This window comes from Clarias gariepinus, chromosome 4, assembly GCF_024256425.1.
Source record: "Clarias gariepinus isolate MV-2021 ecotype Netherlands chromosome 4, CGAR_prim_01v2, whole genome shotgun sequence".
Classification (NCBI taxonomy): Eukaryota; Metazoa; Chordata; class Actinopteri; order Siluriformes; family Clariidae; genus Clarias; species Clarias gariepinus.
The window spans coordinates 33,187,118-33,204,910 of record NC_071103.1 but is presented as its reverse complement, the minus strand read 5'-3'; the positions used below and the strand labels follow the sequence as shown (position 1 = coordinate 33,204,910).

Sequence of the window (17,793 nt, the reverse complement as noted above, 5' to 3'; positions counted from 1 at the left end):
CTGGTCCTCGCTTCAGGAAATCCAGATTTAGCTTTTCTGACTCAGAAGCATGATTCAGCACTGATGCTTGGACCAGAATCAGGCCCCGTCTCGAATCAGACTCGCTGATCTGCAGGATTTGTGGCGGTCTGGGAAAACCCTATGCGTGGTCAAGTGTGACATTTTTTTTATTTAAGAAAGCAAAAAAAAATAAAAACGTAGGGGCTTTCCTGGACACCTTTTATTAAATAATCGGTGTACGAGTTTCCCCCAAATGGCTTGGCAGTTTATTATTACATTAATTGTTAAGTTAAATTACATAACCACGGCAGCAACCTATTTATACAGTAATAATAATAATTGGTTTGTTTGCTTTAAATAGTAATGCATTCCTATCTATTTTTGGATGAACTTCTGACATGTGCAGAAGTTTGATCACCTTTATTTCCATCCTTCAAAGCAATATCATTCACTTTGTGCAAAATTAAAGACGTAAATGTGTTATGATGCATTATAAAAATGCGTTATTTTAAAAATGCTGCATATATAATCAAGCATTTTTTCTTTTTTTTTAATGAACAGCATGTCATTATTTTTTTGCTACATGATGCACCGTTTCTAAGCTTTAGGTTGCCTTATGTGAAGCAGCTGCTCATGTGTGTAAGGTGTTACTATAGAAACGGCAGCATTTTTTCGCCCAGGTGTTGAAATACAGTATAAACCTGCCATTTATGTTCCAACTAGAAGGTCGGCGTATATAATAAAACATTGCTTCTGTTTTTTTTTTAACTCTGTTGTGGTGTTAAGGTTATAATAATTTGTTAAAGCGTCAATATATACAGTATTAAACAAAAAAAAAGACAGTATATTCATTTTAAACCATCATGCTGGAGCTGTCCGTCAAAGGCCACCTTGTGTCATATACCGTATATCCTGTATGGTCCTTGTGCATTGTGGCATTTTATATTTGTCTTACTGTGACCTTGTCCCTTCTCATGTCACCTTCAGATACTGTTTACCGCCCTCTTCTCCCCAAGTCCTGCATGATGCTTTAATGTCATCATCCCTGAAAAACCGGTGTTAGTCATGACACTGTAAATATCATCCCTTCCTAAAACCTGGTACGACACCTCATCAGGGTGTCGTATTCAGCCCCTGACACCTCAGAGCAGAGCTGCTTGTGAATCCTCTTTCTCCAGAGTCATTGACAAAAACCAGGCACGGCAGACAAAGAGCAAAATCAATGCCTGGAGAAAGACAGACGGCATTCAGGTCTGTGAGCATGCGGTCGCTTTTGACAGCTGTATGGTCGAGAAAAAGAATGTCTGAGTGTGTGGAAATGGTGAGAGAGAGACAAGGAGAGAAAGAAAACGGTATTTTAATGGTGGTGGGGGTGTTTGGGTGGAGGGCGATGGCAGGCTCTCTGCCTCCACCTGTCTCCTCCTCTGCTACCTGAGTCCAGCTATTGTCTGAGGAGAGCTGTCTGGGTTGCCATGGCAACTGTGTTGGAATGAATTGGCAAAGGATGGGTTAAAATGAACTCTGGTGCTCTGCTGCATCCTAATAACTCGACTGCATCTCGAGCTCCCTTGCTCCCTCGCTGCAGCTGCATTGGCCAGACGATTGGCATTCTCCAGCATGCTTTGTGTTTTTTTTTGTGTATGCATGCTTATCACTTTATGGTTTTGATTGGTGTTCCTGCCTTATATTTTAGCAGGTTTGTTGTTAAGTGTCGTCGTTGCAGAACAACCAAATACCGAAAACATAAAAAAAAAAAAAAACATTCTCTACATGATTGCTATTTCACACACAGCGTCATCTCTCCCTCTCTTTGATGAACTTGTGTTGACACATCTGGTTGTTCTGCATGTAATTGTTTAATTATGTTGATTTCTTGCATGTATAGAGACTTTTTAGGGAAACCCTGTGGTTTACAGTTTCCACTATAAAACGCTGCAAACACTCGCTTTACGTCAACATGGCGGGTAATTATTTTTGCACACGAGACGATGATGTAATTTGTTATCATTACAGTACGCGTAGCGGCTTGGGAGAAGGCTTAACATGCTCAGATTTGCCGCTAAATATATTTACACTGAACATGTCACAAGTAATGTAGGACTTAGTTTTTGTTTGTGAAAATGTCAGAGATATTCGTGCCATCACATCATTATCAAAATAGTTATCAGGTGTATGTCAATTTTACCATGTCGCAAGCGTTCAAGAATTCGAGCAACTCCTGAGGCAGAACACGCAAGTGTTTAGACATGCCGGCAGATTGACTGTTTCCACCACGCATTTATTAAGCTGGCTCCTTACTCCACATGAGTGATTGAAAGGCCATCTAAAATATTTTCTTGTTGTTTTGGTAAAATATATTTTTTCCACTATGACACACGAGTACAAGTGTCAGAAAAGATTATTGGCAGAGGAATTTAGTCAAAACCTGATATTTCATCATTTTTACTGATTCAGACACAACAACAACAACAACAATTTCCCAGCCAACTGCACACAGAAATACGATATAGGAGGGCCGTTCAAGTCAAGCTAGAATTTATGATGAAATTTCTTGTGAATGAAGGCGTAAAATCGGACGGCATTTATAGACGACTTCAAGCACGAATGTTTTAAAAGAGGATGTACGTTCATGAATGATGATCCCGGGCCGAGGTGGCTCAGAGCCCACTGCACTCGGTCTAGTGAACATTCAGAGAGTGGAACACCTGATCCTTCATAATCGAGAGATTGTCACCAACTTGCAGAGGAGACCCGTGAACTTTAAACACACCACTTGCGCGTTATAGGGACTTTGCTGGGAGGTATTGCCACATCTCATCATACAGTCCTGACTTCGCCTCAAAGGAGTTCCTGGGAGGCCAGTGCTTCAAACATAAGGCAGGGAGTCTGATCATGGTTCCGGTAGACGGAGAAAATGCTCTACCTTGATGGTATCCAAGCGCTGGGATGAGTGCATTTAATGAGGTGGTGTTATTTAGGAGTTCCTGGGAGGCCAGCCTTTCAGCCCTGAACTTTGTACCTACTGTTTGCAAAGATTTAGTCTTCTATCCAAATGCAAATGCATGATCGGGTCCCTGTGCAAAGGCCCATGTGTTTAGCCCAAGTGTAATAACACCAGCTTACAGTTTTATAGCCATTTATGTAAATTGTAAATAAGAGAATTTGTTTAAAAAGTGCCCAAACAGATACCTTAATTATACACTTGAACTCAAAGGCTTCATAATTACTAGTGTACATGTAAAAGTAGGACAAATCGACAAGCAGGTAAAAGCAGCCTTGGAACACCGGTGCTCACCAACCTCATTGACACGTTGTTTACTTCCTACCGATTTTTACAATCCGTTTGACCTTTCGCTTTGGAGCCGCATTCAAAACAGGGACCATTAGACTAATGGCGGTTTCAGTTTCCCATAAACATTATGACCAGATACCCAACCTAACACGGATATCTTACTCTAGTCCGTTGTTAGAAATGATGCAATAGCCAAAAATAGACTTGCGCAGAAAGTTGTACATTTCTCATTTCTGTGGTTGCGAGTGTGACTTTTAGTGACAAGGACACTACAATGGAAACAGACCAGGAGCTCCGGCCTGGAGCTAAAGGCTAAAGTTCCTCTGCTCGAGTTCCTCAGTGGAAATCGCAGCTATTGCGAGCAGCCTTGCGTGCAGTCTGATCCATTTGTCATAAACTAACAGCAGCCTGACTGGTTTGCTCTGTGCATGAAATATGGACTATTGTAGCTCCACGGACATTTTTCTTTTCTGTCGTGCTTAATGCGCTCTCAGGAGTTATAAAAGTGCACTTTGGTTTAATATGTTTCTCAAGTGGGATATTATGTTGAAGATATTTCTCTGTCTCTCCTCCATTGTAGAAAACGGAGGACGATGACTTGGTGCTTACTCCCGATGGAACGCGAGAGTTCCTGACCTTCGAGATTCCTTTGAACGATTCGGGTTCGGCCGGGTTAGGGGTCAGCGTGAAGGGCAACCGCTCGAAAGAGAACCACGCTGACCTGGGCATCTTTGTTAAGTCCATCATCAACGGAGGAGCTGCTTGCAAGGTAAGCATCGTCTCTTAGAATTAGTGGAGACGCCTTCTTGTTCGAAATAATACTAATAGATCGATCGCGCGGCCGCCCTGTCTCATCAGGATGGCCGCTTGAGGGTGAACGACCAGTTGATTGCCGTGAACGCAGAATCCCTGCTGGCGAAGACCAACCAGGAGGCAATGGAGACTCTACGCACGTCCATGTCAATTGAGAGCAACAAACGAGGCATGATCCAACTCATCGTGGCCAGGATGGTGAGCGGCAGGAATGAGGTGAGTGTGCGAGATAAAAAGATAAATCAAGATCCGTATTATCTTCCATCAGTGAACCCGAAAATATTATGACGGGCACCTGTGGCGTCTGAAGCTCACGCCGTTCGTGTCAACACCCTTTAGTGTTTAGGTAAATTCCACTGGTTTTTGGACAGAGCTCTGTTTATGATTCCTCAGCGGGCCTGACTGGCAGTCAGAGTCCCGCACTATGCACAGAGTGTGACTGCAGGAAAAGTGAATTAGACTGAGGAGTTCTTATCAGGTCTGTGAGAGAGGGAGAGGCGAGGGGAAGAATCGAAAGCAATTCTGCTGCAGAATATGCTCACACTGATCTGGAACGATAAGAAATGGATCTATGAAATATCAACCATTATTTCTCCGCTTTTATGCGCCCCTTCCTTTCCTCAAGCTGTTTTAGAAAAAAGTAAAGATCCAAGTAAATAGAAGTTGCCATGAAGTTGATGGTTTAACTCACTGGTGACAAACACACTAAATCATCATCATACTGTTCGCACACGTCCACAATCCCCCCACACACCCTTCCAGGCACGTTGCTCGCTCTAATTCAGGTCGGCTTACTGGTGGGTAGGATTTGATTGGTGCCTGTTGCTGCCAGCCTGGACCTCATGCTGTTTCTCGGTTTCATCATGTCCGTGTACATGTCTCTTTTTTTTTTTTTTTTTTATTATTATTTAAAAAGGGGTGGGGGGGATTTAAAAAATTAAAACAAAGAGCAAGGTCATCTGTCCCCTCCAGGGCTGCCAAGATCCAAGGTCGCTTCTTATCTGTCCATCAAACGCTTGTTGGGTTGTTTGGTTCTCTGGCCTGGACCCCTGCTGATTACAAAAGAGGAACACGGCATAGCTGTAATGAGAGACAGAGAGGCAGTGAAAGTGGGTGAGAGAGGGTGAAAAAGTGAGAAAGATGGATAGTGAAAGAAAGTGGATAGATTGTCATGGTGGATTCCCTCGAGTGAAACATGGGTATAGAGAAATAGACAGAGGGCGAGATGGAGAAGGAGAAGTGAATTGCCTGTTGGGGATTTTGCTTCTGGGAGACGAAAACCAGTTTGCCACTGTGACACAATTTCAGCATACCAAGATCCATCTATACTGTGAAATTTAAGTTGAATTTACGATGACATATATTTTGTCTTTATATATTTTGGTGCCTGTTTTAATGCAGGTGAAAATGTACCATAATGGTTTCGGAATGACTCGCGAGATCAAAATCTTTCATGACATCATTTAGCTACTGCATAGCTGACAAAGTGTACTCTAGGACAGAGTGCTGGTGAAATATTATGATGGTGTGTAACGGCACATAAACCTTGGAAATTTGGTAGAGTGATGTCATAAGTAATGACTAATACTTAGTAATAGTAGTAGCATTGTGACAGCACCAGTAGAAGTAGCGGTTATGGTTGTTGTAGCAGAAGAAGCACCAGTAGTAGCAGCAATAAGAGTAGCATTAATAGTGGTAGTAGTACAGTAGCTCTGACATCACTAGTAGTACTGTATAAGTAGTATTAGCGGTAGCGGTAGCAGCAGCAATAGTGTATTATGAGCATCACTAGAAGTAGAAGCGGTTTTGTCCTCCATACTTGAATGCTCTTAGCCCTCGCCATCCCAGTCCAGCGTAAATCAAATCCAACCTCGTTAAAACAGCCCATTAACGCAAAGCTAACAGCAGACTCACTCCATATATATGGAAGTCCATCAACTCAAGTGATTGTCTAACGCTCACCATCATGACAAGAATCCGCAGTAATACTGTCAGTCATGGAGCTGTAGTTAAACCTGAATGGAAACACTGGGATTTGGTTTCTCTGGCCGTATAAACTCAGTATGAAGAGCTGTCATCTCTTTCGTGATCTTTTCATCTTTGTTTTTTAAACAAACAAATAAAAAAAACAATATACTTTAGTACCTGGGCTACTTAAGCTTAGGTTCATGGTTTAGACTAAGAATTGCTACAAATAACGCAACCCATTCTTTTTTTTTTCTAATGATAGTGTTTGCTGTAGGTGAATCATATATTTTCATACGATTGTTCGTGATCATGGGCAATCGGACCTGGCCTATTCTGCTGCCGCTGCTTTACTACTTCTACTTCCACTGCTTAATACCATATTTAGTAACATTGCATTGCAGATAATGATGTACGGTATGATTGATCCTCACAGTCTCTTATGTTGCACGATAATTAAATAAATGCTTCACGGCACTTGTGTTTAGCAGCATGCGTTTCTATTAGTTGTGTTCACGCAGTTCATTTCAATTCAATTAATTTTCTATTGGAGCTTTAGCCTTCACTTACTCATGTAAAGACTAGAACATGTGAGCAGGTCACAGGGGCATCAGTGTTCATGTTTCTCCATGTTCGTTTTTAATGGAATGTGACATCAACATCCGCACAGTTCATCTTCCTGGGTTAAATCATTCCACATTGGTTTTACAAGGCCCGTTCAAGTCAAACCGGGACTTTGTTTGTGGAGAATAACTGAACACAGTTATGAGAGTAAAACCTCCATTTATGTCTCTTTATAATCCTCTGCTAAATTAATGCACTCATCCCAGTGTTTCACTGGTGCATGGATACCATGAAGGTAAAATGTTTTCTCAGCACACTGGAGAAATAATCAGACTGCCTGCTTCACATCTGGAACGCTGGCCTCCCAGGAACTCCTTTAATGTTTTAAACATGTGAAAATAGCTTGGTGCAAGGTCAGGACTGTATGGGGGACGTGGCATTAACTCCCAACCGAGTTCCTGTAATGTGCAAGTGGTGTTGCTGAATGATTGTGAATTGATTCACAACAAATTCATCACAAGTCCTGGTTTGAGTTGAACGCCCTTGCATATATGTTATTTTAGTAGTTAAAAACCTCTATCTCGCTGTATTTCACGTTAAAATGCGAATGTGTGGTAAGGTCACTGTGTCTCAGGAGGCTTAAGACCTTGTGGAAAGTTTTCTGATAAGGAACATTGTGTGGGTGTTTTGTTAAGCACCGAGCTGAAAATAACAGCAGCAATACACAGGTATATACTTTTCATGTGGTGTCTATAGAAACCACACACCGTTGTTTCTGAGAAATCTTAGAACGTATGATTATACACGTTTACTACTCAATACTGATATTTTGTAAGAAAAGAAAAAAAAACAGCAGAACATTTTTCATTTTTAAGTGGTGCGCATTTAATGGGTCGTTATTGGTTAGACCATAGTTTTTTTTTGTGATGTCCAGGAAACCCCAGGGGTGTAGGAAGCAAAGCCAGTGGATAATCACCACCATTATTATGTTGTTTAATTAATATTGGGTTCCTATAGTTATTAGTCTGTTCGACTGTTGCTGTTGGTGTTTCGGCTGCTTCTGTCGTGGGGTCGACACAGCGGACCATCCAATTCGCACAACGACTTGGCACAGGTTTTACGCCGGATGCCCTTCCTGGGGCAACCCTCCCATTATTATCCAGGCTTGGGACCAGCACTGCATCCACTGGCTGGTGTTTGGGCATTGGGTGGGAATTGAACCTGTGCCTTCCGCATGGCAGACGAGCCACCAATCCCCCGTTTAACTGGTTGCATAAAAAATTAAAATCAATTAAAAATGTGTTCGTTAAAGGTTGAGGGAAAAACTCTATGGTTGGAATAATCACTCAAATTAGTATTCTACTTATTTATGTCATCTTATCTGAGAGAATGCGTGTAATATTTATTTCTTCTTATTATTATTATTATTATTATTTTTAAATTTGTTTAAGAAGTCTCATGTTGAAAAATCATTTGCAGATCTCCGGAATAAATAGGTGAATAAATGATTTTTACCTTTTTATACGTTTACATTGCTCACAGCACACTGCTCCAAAGCCGCTCTAATGGCGCTACCATGTATATCCTGACGCACAAAAAAAATAAGAATTGAATAATTTCTAAAACGGACATGTCGCAGTCAATGTGCATGTTAAGGATCCTTCCTCCACCTACTTTTATTATATATATATATATATTTAATTATAATAATATATTTATCAAATATATATATAATATATATATATATATATGTATCTCAAAAGTGTGTGTGTGTGTGTGTGTACTGTGTGTGTATATATATATAATATGTGTGTATTTGTGTCCCAAGGGCGCACACCTAAATTATGCATGAGGAGAGTGTTTTTTTTGTTTTTTTTCTTGTTTCCCCACATTGAGCTGATCTGATTTATTTCTTTATTTATTTAACTGAAATGGAGATGTTGGTTCCATTGTTCCACACGGCTCAGCAGATTGAGAGCTCTCTCCCCGTAGGGACCGCTTCATAAGTGGAGACTTTCATGCAGAGCGTTTCTCTCTCTTGACCACATGAAAGGCAGTGAAATTGATAGAATTATGAAAGCAGAACCCTAGAGGAAGTGCCGAAAGTATCTGACTGAAAAGTTTTTCCTTCTCTCAAAGTGTTTCTGCAATTTTGCCCTTTCTCCCCCCATATCCCCCCGCCCCCCTCCCCGTACTCCCCCTAACCTGTCTTTTCTATGAGGACTCTGAGGTATGAAAGCAGCTGGCATGAAGGCCCCTGTGTGCTGGCAGAAACTGTGTCCTACATGACTGACAGGCCCAAAAGAGAGCCCCTGTCTTCCTTTCCTGGCACAACAAAAAAGCACTACAGATATTCCGAAAGCAAGGAAAAACTTTCTCTGAATGTCATTGTTATGTAAGAGAACGTTAGGCCTGCGGTGTGCATGCAGATGAGGTGGCACGGCTCGTAGCCGTATGATGTTTATGCAAGTTGACGCGAGGAAGGAAACACCACGGCCGCCAGACGAGGTCGTCTCGCTGAAGAAAAGGCCTGATCGATGGTGTCTGGAGAGCACCATCAATCAACGCGGCCAGTAAATTATGGCTGTATTAGTATTGAGTCGCTCCAGATCTTTGAAGGAAGTTCAGGGCGAGGCTTGCTGAGACACAAACAAACAACTACTATCAGTGATGGAGAAAGACCTTCCAGTCTGACCTAGCCCATTTGATCTTCCCAACATCAGCACACATCCATCCTAGCCATGTCACTGGTGTGACCCAGAAGAAATAACAGGGTGATGGATGGGATCATTGAACATTGTTTATTGTGACTGAATCTGAGCTTGTGTGCGGTAGAAAAGAAAAAAAAAAAAACCTTCACATGGTGCAACTTTGACGTTAAAACATCCAAGAGTACAAATGAAGTTTTGGCGTTTTAATGTCTAGGAAAGTGCAATGGAAGAAAAACATATTTAAAGATTTAATTCCAACTGGGCAGCGGGTGTTTTCTTGACATTTTGACAGCTGCTACATATGAGTACAGACTGAATTCACACTTGGTTAACAAAGTTTTAGACGTACGCATGTGTGTATGTAGGGAGACAAACGTTTTTTCCCATCATACTTGTTAAACTGATTCCCCTGACTGACTATCTATACTTAGCGTAGTAACATAAAGAACATGTCGTGTGATCCGAAGGGTTTTACAGACAAGCAGAGTGGTACAAAATGTGAACGACGCCAGTTATAATGTTAATCATTGAACTAGAATTGATTGAATAAGAAGTCCTTCCTAAAAAAAGTGATCAAAGATGTGGGTAATTTGTCAAGATAATCTGAAACGTCTAACATCGTGTTTTGTAAATCTTCTAGAGCGGTCCAAGACAAATTCGAAATCTATGGAAGTATTAAAGCAATCACTATCACTGCAGAGGAACATAAAGCAACTTTGTGCTACGTACAGTATATATTGTTCCTTGAATTAAAGGTCTCAGCTCCACCATTAATGAAATGAGATCTCGCTTGAATCTCGGAGCACTGATACAGATGAAACGGTAGAATTAGTGTGATGCAGTGTAATTACAGTATTTCTTCTTTCTTTTGGTTAATTCTACTTTTTTTTTCACTAGTGAATTTTCCTAATCTAATTTATCCTCAGACACACACACGCGCACACACACTTTGCTATGATTTAGTGATGATCCATTTCTGCAGCCCATTGATGAGCCGCGCATAGCGCACGGTATTCACTTTAATCCATCCACATCAGCACATGCTAATGTACTTTCTCCAGGCTAAGAACAAAAGCGGGAAGGATGGAGGGATAGAGGGGTGTGATGAGGGCTAATGACCTGGCTGAGCCTCTGTGAAGGTTTTTCGCATCACATGCATGCGGCATATTAAGACCTGTAATTATGTCCAGAGAGGAGAGGGCAGTGTGCTTTAAGCCTCATAAACAGGGGCTGTCGTGTCCAGACAGGCTCTCTGCGTGTTATGGCAGACGGAATAATTTCACTGCTGTTTGACACAGTCTTGTTTAAATTTACATAGCTGAACATTTTTTGGGCATTCAAATGTGAAGCATATGAAAATTATCTGAATAAATGCATGTATTTATTTATTTGTTTGTTGCTTAGTTAATTAATGTATCTGTCTATCTTACTTTTGTTCTGCCTGAAATAACATTCGATATGAATTTCCTAGTAATCTACATACGTCTGGTAATGTTATACCCTGTGCAGTTAACTTGTTCTGCGAGAAGAAACCAGAAAAACTTTTAGAATTTTTAGCAAAAGAACCTTGTGTAAAATCTTGTTCTTCTGGCCAAGGCCATGTAATAATGTAATTATTTACTTATTTATTTATTTATTTATTTATTCTTATTATTATTATGCTTATTATTACTATTTTCCCCCTACCTTTTAAATCCCTTATATAATATCTTTAACATATTATATTGGTTCATATAAATTAGTTAAATGTTTAATATGTATCTGCCATGAAATAGCCTGTGAAGCTGATATGGCAATAAACCCTAATACAAACAAACAAAAACCCTATGCAGTCAGCATATTGAAGTCATTTTTTTAAATTTATTTCCGGTCTAATTTGAAATGACTGGAATTACGTTAAATAGCGTCCAACACATCATCAAAACCTGGAAGGATAGTACTAAACTGTCAACTTTGAAAAATGAGATCACTTAAAAGCTTAAAGAAGTTGCATCATTAAAAAAAAAAAAAAAGATTGAAATACAGTGGAACCTCGGATTACGAGTAACGTGGTTTACGAGTGTTTTGCAAGACGAGCAACAATTTTTAATAATTTTTGACTTAAAAAACGAGCATTGTCTTAGTTTACGAGCACCGAGTATCATGTTTCACGCATGCGCTTCTTGTTTTAACAACGAGCGTTACGTCATCACAAGTGAGCCAACGTTTTTTCTCTCTCTTGCAGCGGAATTGTAGGTAATCGTCTCTCCTGCTGGGTGAATACACACACAAACACGCTGTGTGTGTGTGTGTTTGTGTGTGTGTGATGTGCGTGCACACGCACACACACACATTAACGGAGAGACCGTTTTTAAAACCATTTAAAAATTAGCAAGGAACATCGCTAGTCACACTCGCGTGAGCGCATACTAACGGGATCACTACTGTAAAGTAAAACAACAAAAATTAAACAGCTCCTTACCTTTGAAAACAGTCGCGACAGAGAGAAGTTTGTGTTTATTTGGCAACCTGAGAGAAGGGGAGCTGTAAAGCCGAGACCTATCGTCTCCCCTGCTGGGTCTTAGTGCCTGCAGTGTTTTTGAGTGCGCGTGTGTGTTTGTGTCTGTGTAAGGCAGAGAGTTTGTGTGTTTGTTTGGCAACCTGAGAGAAGGGGGCCGTAAACGCGAGCGAGACCCCCTTCATCCCCCCTCCTCTCAGGTTGCCAAATAAACACACAAACTTCTCTCTGTCGTGATTGTTTTCAAAGGTGAGGAGCTGTTTAATTTGTTTTTTGTTGTTGTTGTTTTACTTACAGCAGTGATCCTGTTAGTATGCGCTCACGTGTGACTAGGAATGTTCCTTGCTAATTTTTAAATGGTTTTAAAAACGGTCTATCCGTTAATGTGTGTGTGCGCGCGCACACATTTTACACACATACACTCTGCGTGCACAAACAAAAACCCTTATCTATCGGGGTTTATTTTTACATTTTTTTTAAGGTAAAGTACAGGTTAATTTGTTTCATTTTTATTTTATATTTTGTATTAATTATATTTATGTATTCATTTTTTGGGGCTGTAGAACGAATAATTTAAGTTTCCATTATTTCCTATGGGAAAATTAAATTTGGTTTGCGAGTGTTTTGGAATACGAGCCCACTTCCGGAACAAATTAAGCTCGTAATCCGAGGTACCACTGTAATGTAAAAAGATCTGATGAGTCCAGATTGACTCTATTCCGGAGAGACGGGCGTGTCTGGGTACGAAGGGGAGTGCACGCACCCGTCATGCTTCATGGATGCTGTACAAGCTTCTATGATCTGGATTTGGCTCCAGCTCAGCACCGTTATATGGCAATAAAGGGAAGTCAGCTGACGACCTAAATGTACTGAACGACCAGGGTTTCACATGGATGGAGATTTTGTCCCTGATGCATATTCTGAGCTTTGAAGGCAGTGAATGTGACTCTTAAAAATAGGGATGCACCGAAATGAAAATTCTGGGCCGAAAACAAAACCGAAATTTTTGGATGCACTTGGCCGAAAACCGATACCGAAACCGAAAGTGGCTTCATTAAAAAACATGTTTAAAATATTTTCTTTTTGTTTGTATTAAAAAAACTACAAATTAATTAAGCAATCAAACTTTTATTGATAATAAATAACAGTAATAAGGCTGTTTAACAATAACAAAACTTGCTTCCAAGTGCTTCCAAACCGCCGACATACTCTGTGTTTGATGCGTAATGACAGCGCGAACGAGACGGGAGGATGCGAAAGGCGTGGCGACAATTTCGGCTTTTATTTTCGGCGCTTTCTTACGTTTCGGCCGAAACCGATAATGCTATTTCGGCCGAAAATTTTCGGCGGCCGAAATTTCGGTGCATCCCTACTTAAAAACAATAGTCTCTGGCAGTATAGAATGTGTTTTAAATACTCACCCATTGGGCCTCCGAGTGGCGCAGTGGTAAAGTGCTCGCCCTATCATCCGGAGATCGCTGGTTCAAACCCCGGCTGATGCTGTTTTCCTCTCACAGCCGGAGGTCTAGAGAGAGCTGATTGACCGAGCTCTCTCAGGGGGGGGGAGGGATGAGAGGTACTCGCGCTCCCACATTAATTACGGCTCTACAGCCAATCAGGGGCGTCTGTAAGCACGCGGAAGGAGCGGCTAGCGCTTTCCTCCGAGTGTGTTACTCCGCCCCTAATGGTGCGTGAGCAAGCAGTTCGAAAAGATGCGGTCGGCTGACGTCACGCGGTTCGGAGGAAACACGTGATAGTCTTCGGCCGTCCCGGCTGAGTGGTAGTAGTAGCCTTAATGTGGGAGCCCCCTAGTGGCGGGGAGGAATTGGACACGACAAAATTTGGGAGAAAATTGGAAAAAATCCCAAAAGAAAAAAAAATACTCACTCATCAAGATCTGCAAACCTTATGTGCTGCTTATCATGCCGGGTTCTCTTGGGGCTAATCATCAGCCTCCCCACGAGGGCACCGAGGTCACTCGTAAACAACACAAGAGCATCAGTAATGTCAAGACTTCTTAATGATCTCTCGTCAGATGAGAACATTTTAATCTACTCACTTTTTAATGCTTAATCTATTCTGAGACAGATTATGTGGGTGGTGTTAAGTTGAGAATGCGACAAATAAACATGCTACTGATAAAACAGCACTTTAGAGTTAATGTGTAATTATTATTCTTATTCTCATTATTTAGTTTCTCACTTGCAACCAAAACTTTTAAGACGTCTGTAAGTGTGTAACTTGTCTGCTGTCAAAGCTAATATTTTATCAGATCTCATTCCCGGAGATTAAAAAGTTGATAAAACACACCTCCGGTTTTACAATGGAAAGCTCACCGAGGTCAGACCTTACAATAAGCCTGAGTGGCGTCTTCACAGTGCCGTTGTAATTGCATTGACCCGGGCCACGCGACTCGGGGTCTGCTTTCCTCATGAAGCCAGCCTAGATGAGTCGTCAGCTCCAGACTTCATTAAATTTCTCATTTATAATAAATAGTACAGGGTCCCCTGGCTAATGCCGGCACCGGTGCAGACATGGAGCCGATCACCTCCACGCTGGAATTGACTCCATCGTCTCAGTCTCAGAGTTACTGCACGCGATAACTGCGCCTCTAACAAACTGACATTTTAATAAACACCCCAGACTTCATGATTTTTTATTTATACATTTTCGTCCTGTGTAGTCTCAGAGCATCGCTATTCCTTTCTCCCTCTTCATTATTCCCTGCTAGCACATGTGAACCGGGTGGACACAGGAAATAATTTAAATGATTGAGTAATTAAATAAAGCACCAGTTAGTTCTCTGCTGATGCGTGCAGCATTCTGTGTCCTCTTTCATGCTTAGCTAAGGGTGTTAATTTATCTAGAGTGCTATCTCATTCGACCCGCTAATTAGCGTTATTAGAGTAAGAGCTAAGTGATGATGATGATTTTTTTTTATGCAGAGAGTTCACTTATTTTTATCAGTGTTAATACAGAAGATTCTATAGATGTAATAATTTAATTGCAGCTATAGTATGTTCACCCCCCTCTCTCTCTCTCTCTCTCTCTTTATGCACAGAGACAGTTTGAGAAAAATAAATAAATTAAAGAGACAAAGGGCCCGGTTAGTCTAAAAGTAAAGTAAAATTGGTAAGATTTCCTCTTTACTGCTCTACAGACTGCTGTTAAAACCTTCTGCTTAATTGTATTAAATATGATTAATGTTTAAGCGTGAGGTAGGACAGATTATGCATAAACGTGAATAATAAGCACGTTTGTGAGAACATTGTTTCACATACTCATTACGGAGAAATTTTACTAAAATATTAATCATAATTTATTTTTTTCATATTTTCCAGCGCTGAAAAAGTTTTAATAATGTTTGTTTTTTTTTCCACCCAGTTTGGAACTTGCACACTGTCCTGACTATATATTATATTACATATTTATATTCATATTCATGTTTTTTTTTTTTTTTTTTTAAAGCAAGTAATAAAACACAACGGTGCACACTGTTAGGTGAATAAGCCGAAACGGGTTGGTGTGATGCAAAGCTGGCAGGATCTTACAGATGTTGAAGCCATTGGATAGCAAAATATTAACAGAAATACCTTGCCCTTGGACCATTTCCATCCCAAAGTTGATTATTTTTTTATAACCGCACACACCAAAGTGTAATAAACGTCCTATTAAAGCCCTTTTCTTTTTTTAATTGTTTTTTTTTTTTTTTTGATTGTTTGGTATTCCATGGTACAAATGAGATGTTGCTAAAGAAAAAAAAAAACCAAAGTTATCTCACACCTACAGCCTTCTCCATCCTCCCTTGTAATAGAACACCTGTCACACTAATTTTTTTTTTACGCTCACACTTTTTATTATACGTGCTAAACGACTAAATACACCGGTGTGAGCGTACATGCCGAGATGTCATTCACTTGTCAAACCGCACAGATAAGCGCAATGACGGGTGGATGGCAAGGCAGGAAGAAAAATGGCTTAGGAACGGAGGTGTTTAATAACAGAATGTTGCTAATATTCAGCTTAAAAAGAAATTTTACTAAATGATAGTTTGATCAACACTTGATGAGATCACCATATCGAAAATCTGCCAGTGCACTCCACTCAGAAGTAATGTAAAGAACAGCTGGAGCAGGATAAAAATATTCAGTGACTGTCGTTTCTTTACATAGACTGTTCTCTGGGCTCTGGTCATGTGTTTAATAAACTCCATGGAGACTAATTCAGCCTGCGATTCATCCTTATTGGGCTCGGTGGTATTATATGTGGCAGGCGTGATTGCCGGACAGGACGGCGAATATTTTGATTGCTGATCACGATTCCAGACCCTTCTGTCATTCCATACTCTAACCCGGACCATGTTTGAGTCTCAGTCCCTGTTTTGTGTATTAACACTTGCTAGCTCTGATTCTATTTACCTATTCGCACTCAGCTCCCAGGGAAGGTGCCAGCCAACGGAACGAAATCAGCCCTCGATTCTCGTCCTGGATGACTCACAGATGTTTCCAAAGAGGAGCATTAAATATCGTTAGGAGGTGCTTTCCAGGCGCTTTTTCTCTCCTGTTGCTGCCATTACACGAGGGGATATTAACAGACTCGCGCTGTTGAATGGAGGGCTTGGTTTTATAGTGTGTGTGTGTGTGTGTGTGCTCACTATTTCACACTACACCGAGGTCTGCTCAGACCCTGTCGATTTCCACCCACTCCATCTTTGCGAGTTATTGAAGTTGCCAGTTTCTAGAGCCAATCCATTTCCACCTCTCCCCAGTGTCGATGTAGTGTCTCTCTGTTCATATACAGCATATTACATAAGAGTCTGTGTCTCATCCCTTAGCGGGGAAAGCTACAAAGAGCATTTTCACACCTGGCCCGAGTACTCGAGTTCATAGCCAGGATTGATTTGGGGATTATTTGGGAAAGGGTTTTATCCCAGGGGTATTTTCACCATATTGGGATTTCTCCCAAATCATGATTCAACCGGTTTTCTGTTACTTCTGCTCCAGGTACTCTACTGTATGTCACTGTAATATTCTTAATGATTCATATATACATCTGTATTTCTTTACTTTCGCTCCAGGGGTATGTGAGGTCTTTCTGTCGAAATCTGGTCTACTGAAAGATTTCCATGTTTTCACAAGCTACAGTACAATGACACACACTTCATATATCCCATCTACAGCTGTACCACGTCATGAGCTTCTGCTGCCTTTACCAGGGTAATATTTCTGCCTAAGGAAAGCAGCATGCTTGTTTTTCTATGGCCGTAAAAAGTTAAAACCTTTTGACATTTAATGTCCCCACTTAAAGCTTTCGCCACTGTAATGTTCAGCATGGCCTTTGGAAAGTCACTTTTTCTCCATTAGTGTAAAGTGATGGGTCTTTTCCTTCTCACAACCTTGAGGTGTTCACTGAAGACTGACACTTAAAGAAAGTACCTGGTATGTTGGAGGATCACTAATGCAATACAGTGACCTGTGTACAGACTTTTTTATGACTGCTGAGAGAAATCGGAGATGGGAAATCCATGCTGTCTTTAACTAAAAGAGCGCTTTAGTTCATGCTGTCTAGTAGTAATGCAGCAAGGTTTAATGTTAGGTCCAGGTTCTAATGGATAAACACTGACAATTACGTGGACATCAGTGTGTTCCAAATCTTCTGTGCCTACGTATTTTAACTTCGCTTACTGTACATTTAATTCAATTCGGTTTTATTTGTATAGAACTTTTAACAATTGTCCTTGTCGCAAAGCAGCTTTACACAATTTAAAGATAATTACGGAAATTTGTATAAAATGAATTGAAATGATCAGATCGTCCCAGATGAGCAAGCCGAGAGCATTCCTTCTTTTTTTTTATTTCATTGTCTCCTTCCTACCCCTCTTCCATTTTTCTTTCCTTTAAGAATTCCTTACTTCCAGGCTTCGTGTCAGACCATTACCATCCCAAAGTTGA

The 17,793-nt window shown here is 40.7% G+C and overlaps 1 protein-coding gene across 4 annotated transcripts in view; it reads left to right on the top strand.

Annotated features, from left to right (window-relative positions):
- The window catches only part of pard3aa (par-3 family cell polarity regulator alpha, a), a 408,352-nt gene that overhangs the window by 222,315 nt on the left and 168,244 nt on the right, over nucleotides 1-17,793 (top strand). For all 4 annotated transcript variants that reach the window (XM_053493817.1, XM_053493816.1, XM_053493815.1 and 1 more), the window contains 2 exons: nucleotides 3,873-4,061; nucleotides 4,151-4,321. In XM_053493817.1, the coding sequence (XP_053349792.1) occupies nucleotides 3,873-4,061; nucleotides 4,151-4,321 (360 nt within the window). The remainder of the gene's footprint in view (nucleotides 1-3,872; nucleotides 4,062-4,150; nucleotides 4,322-17,793) is intronic.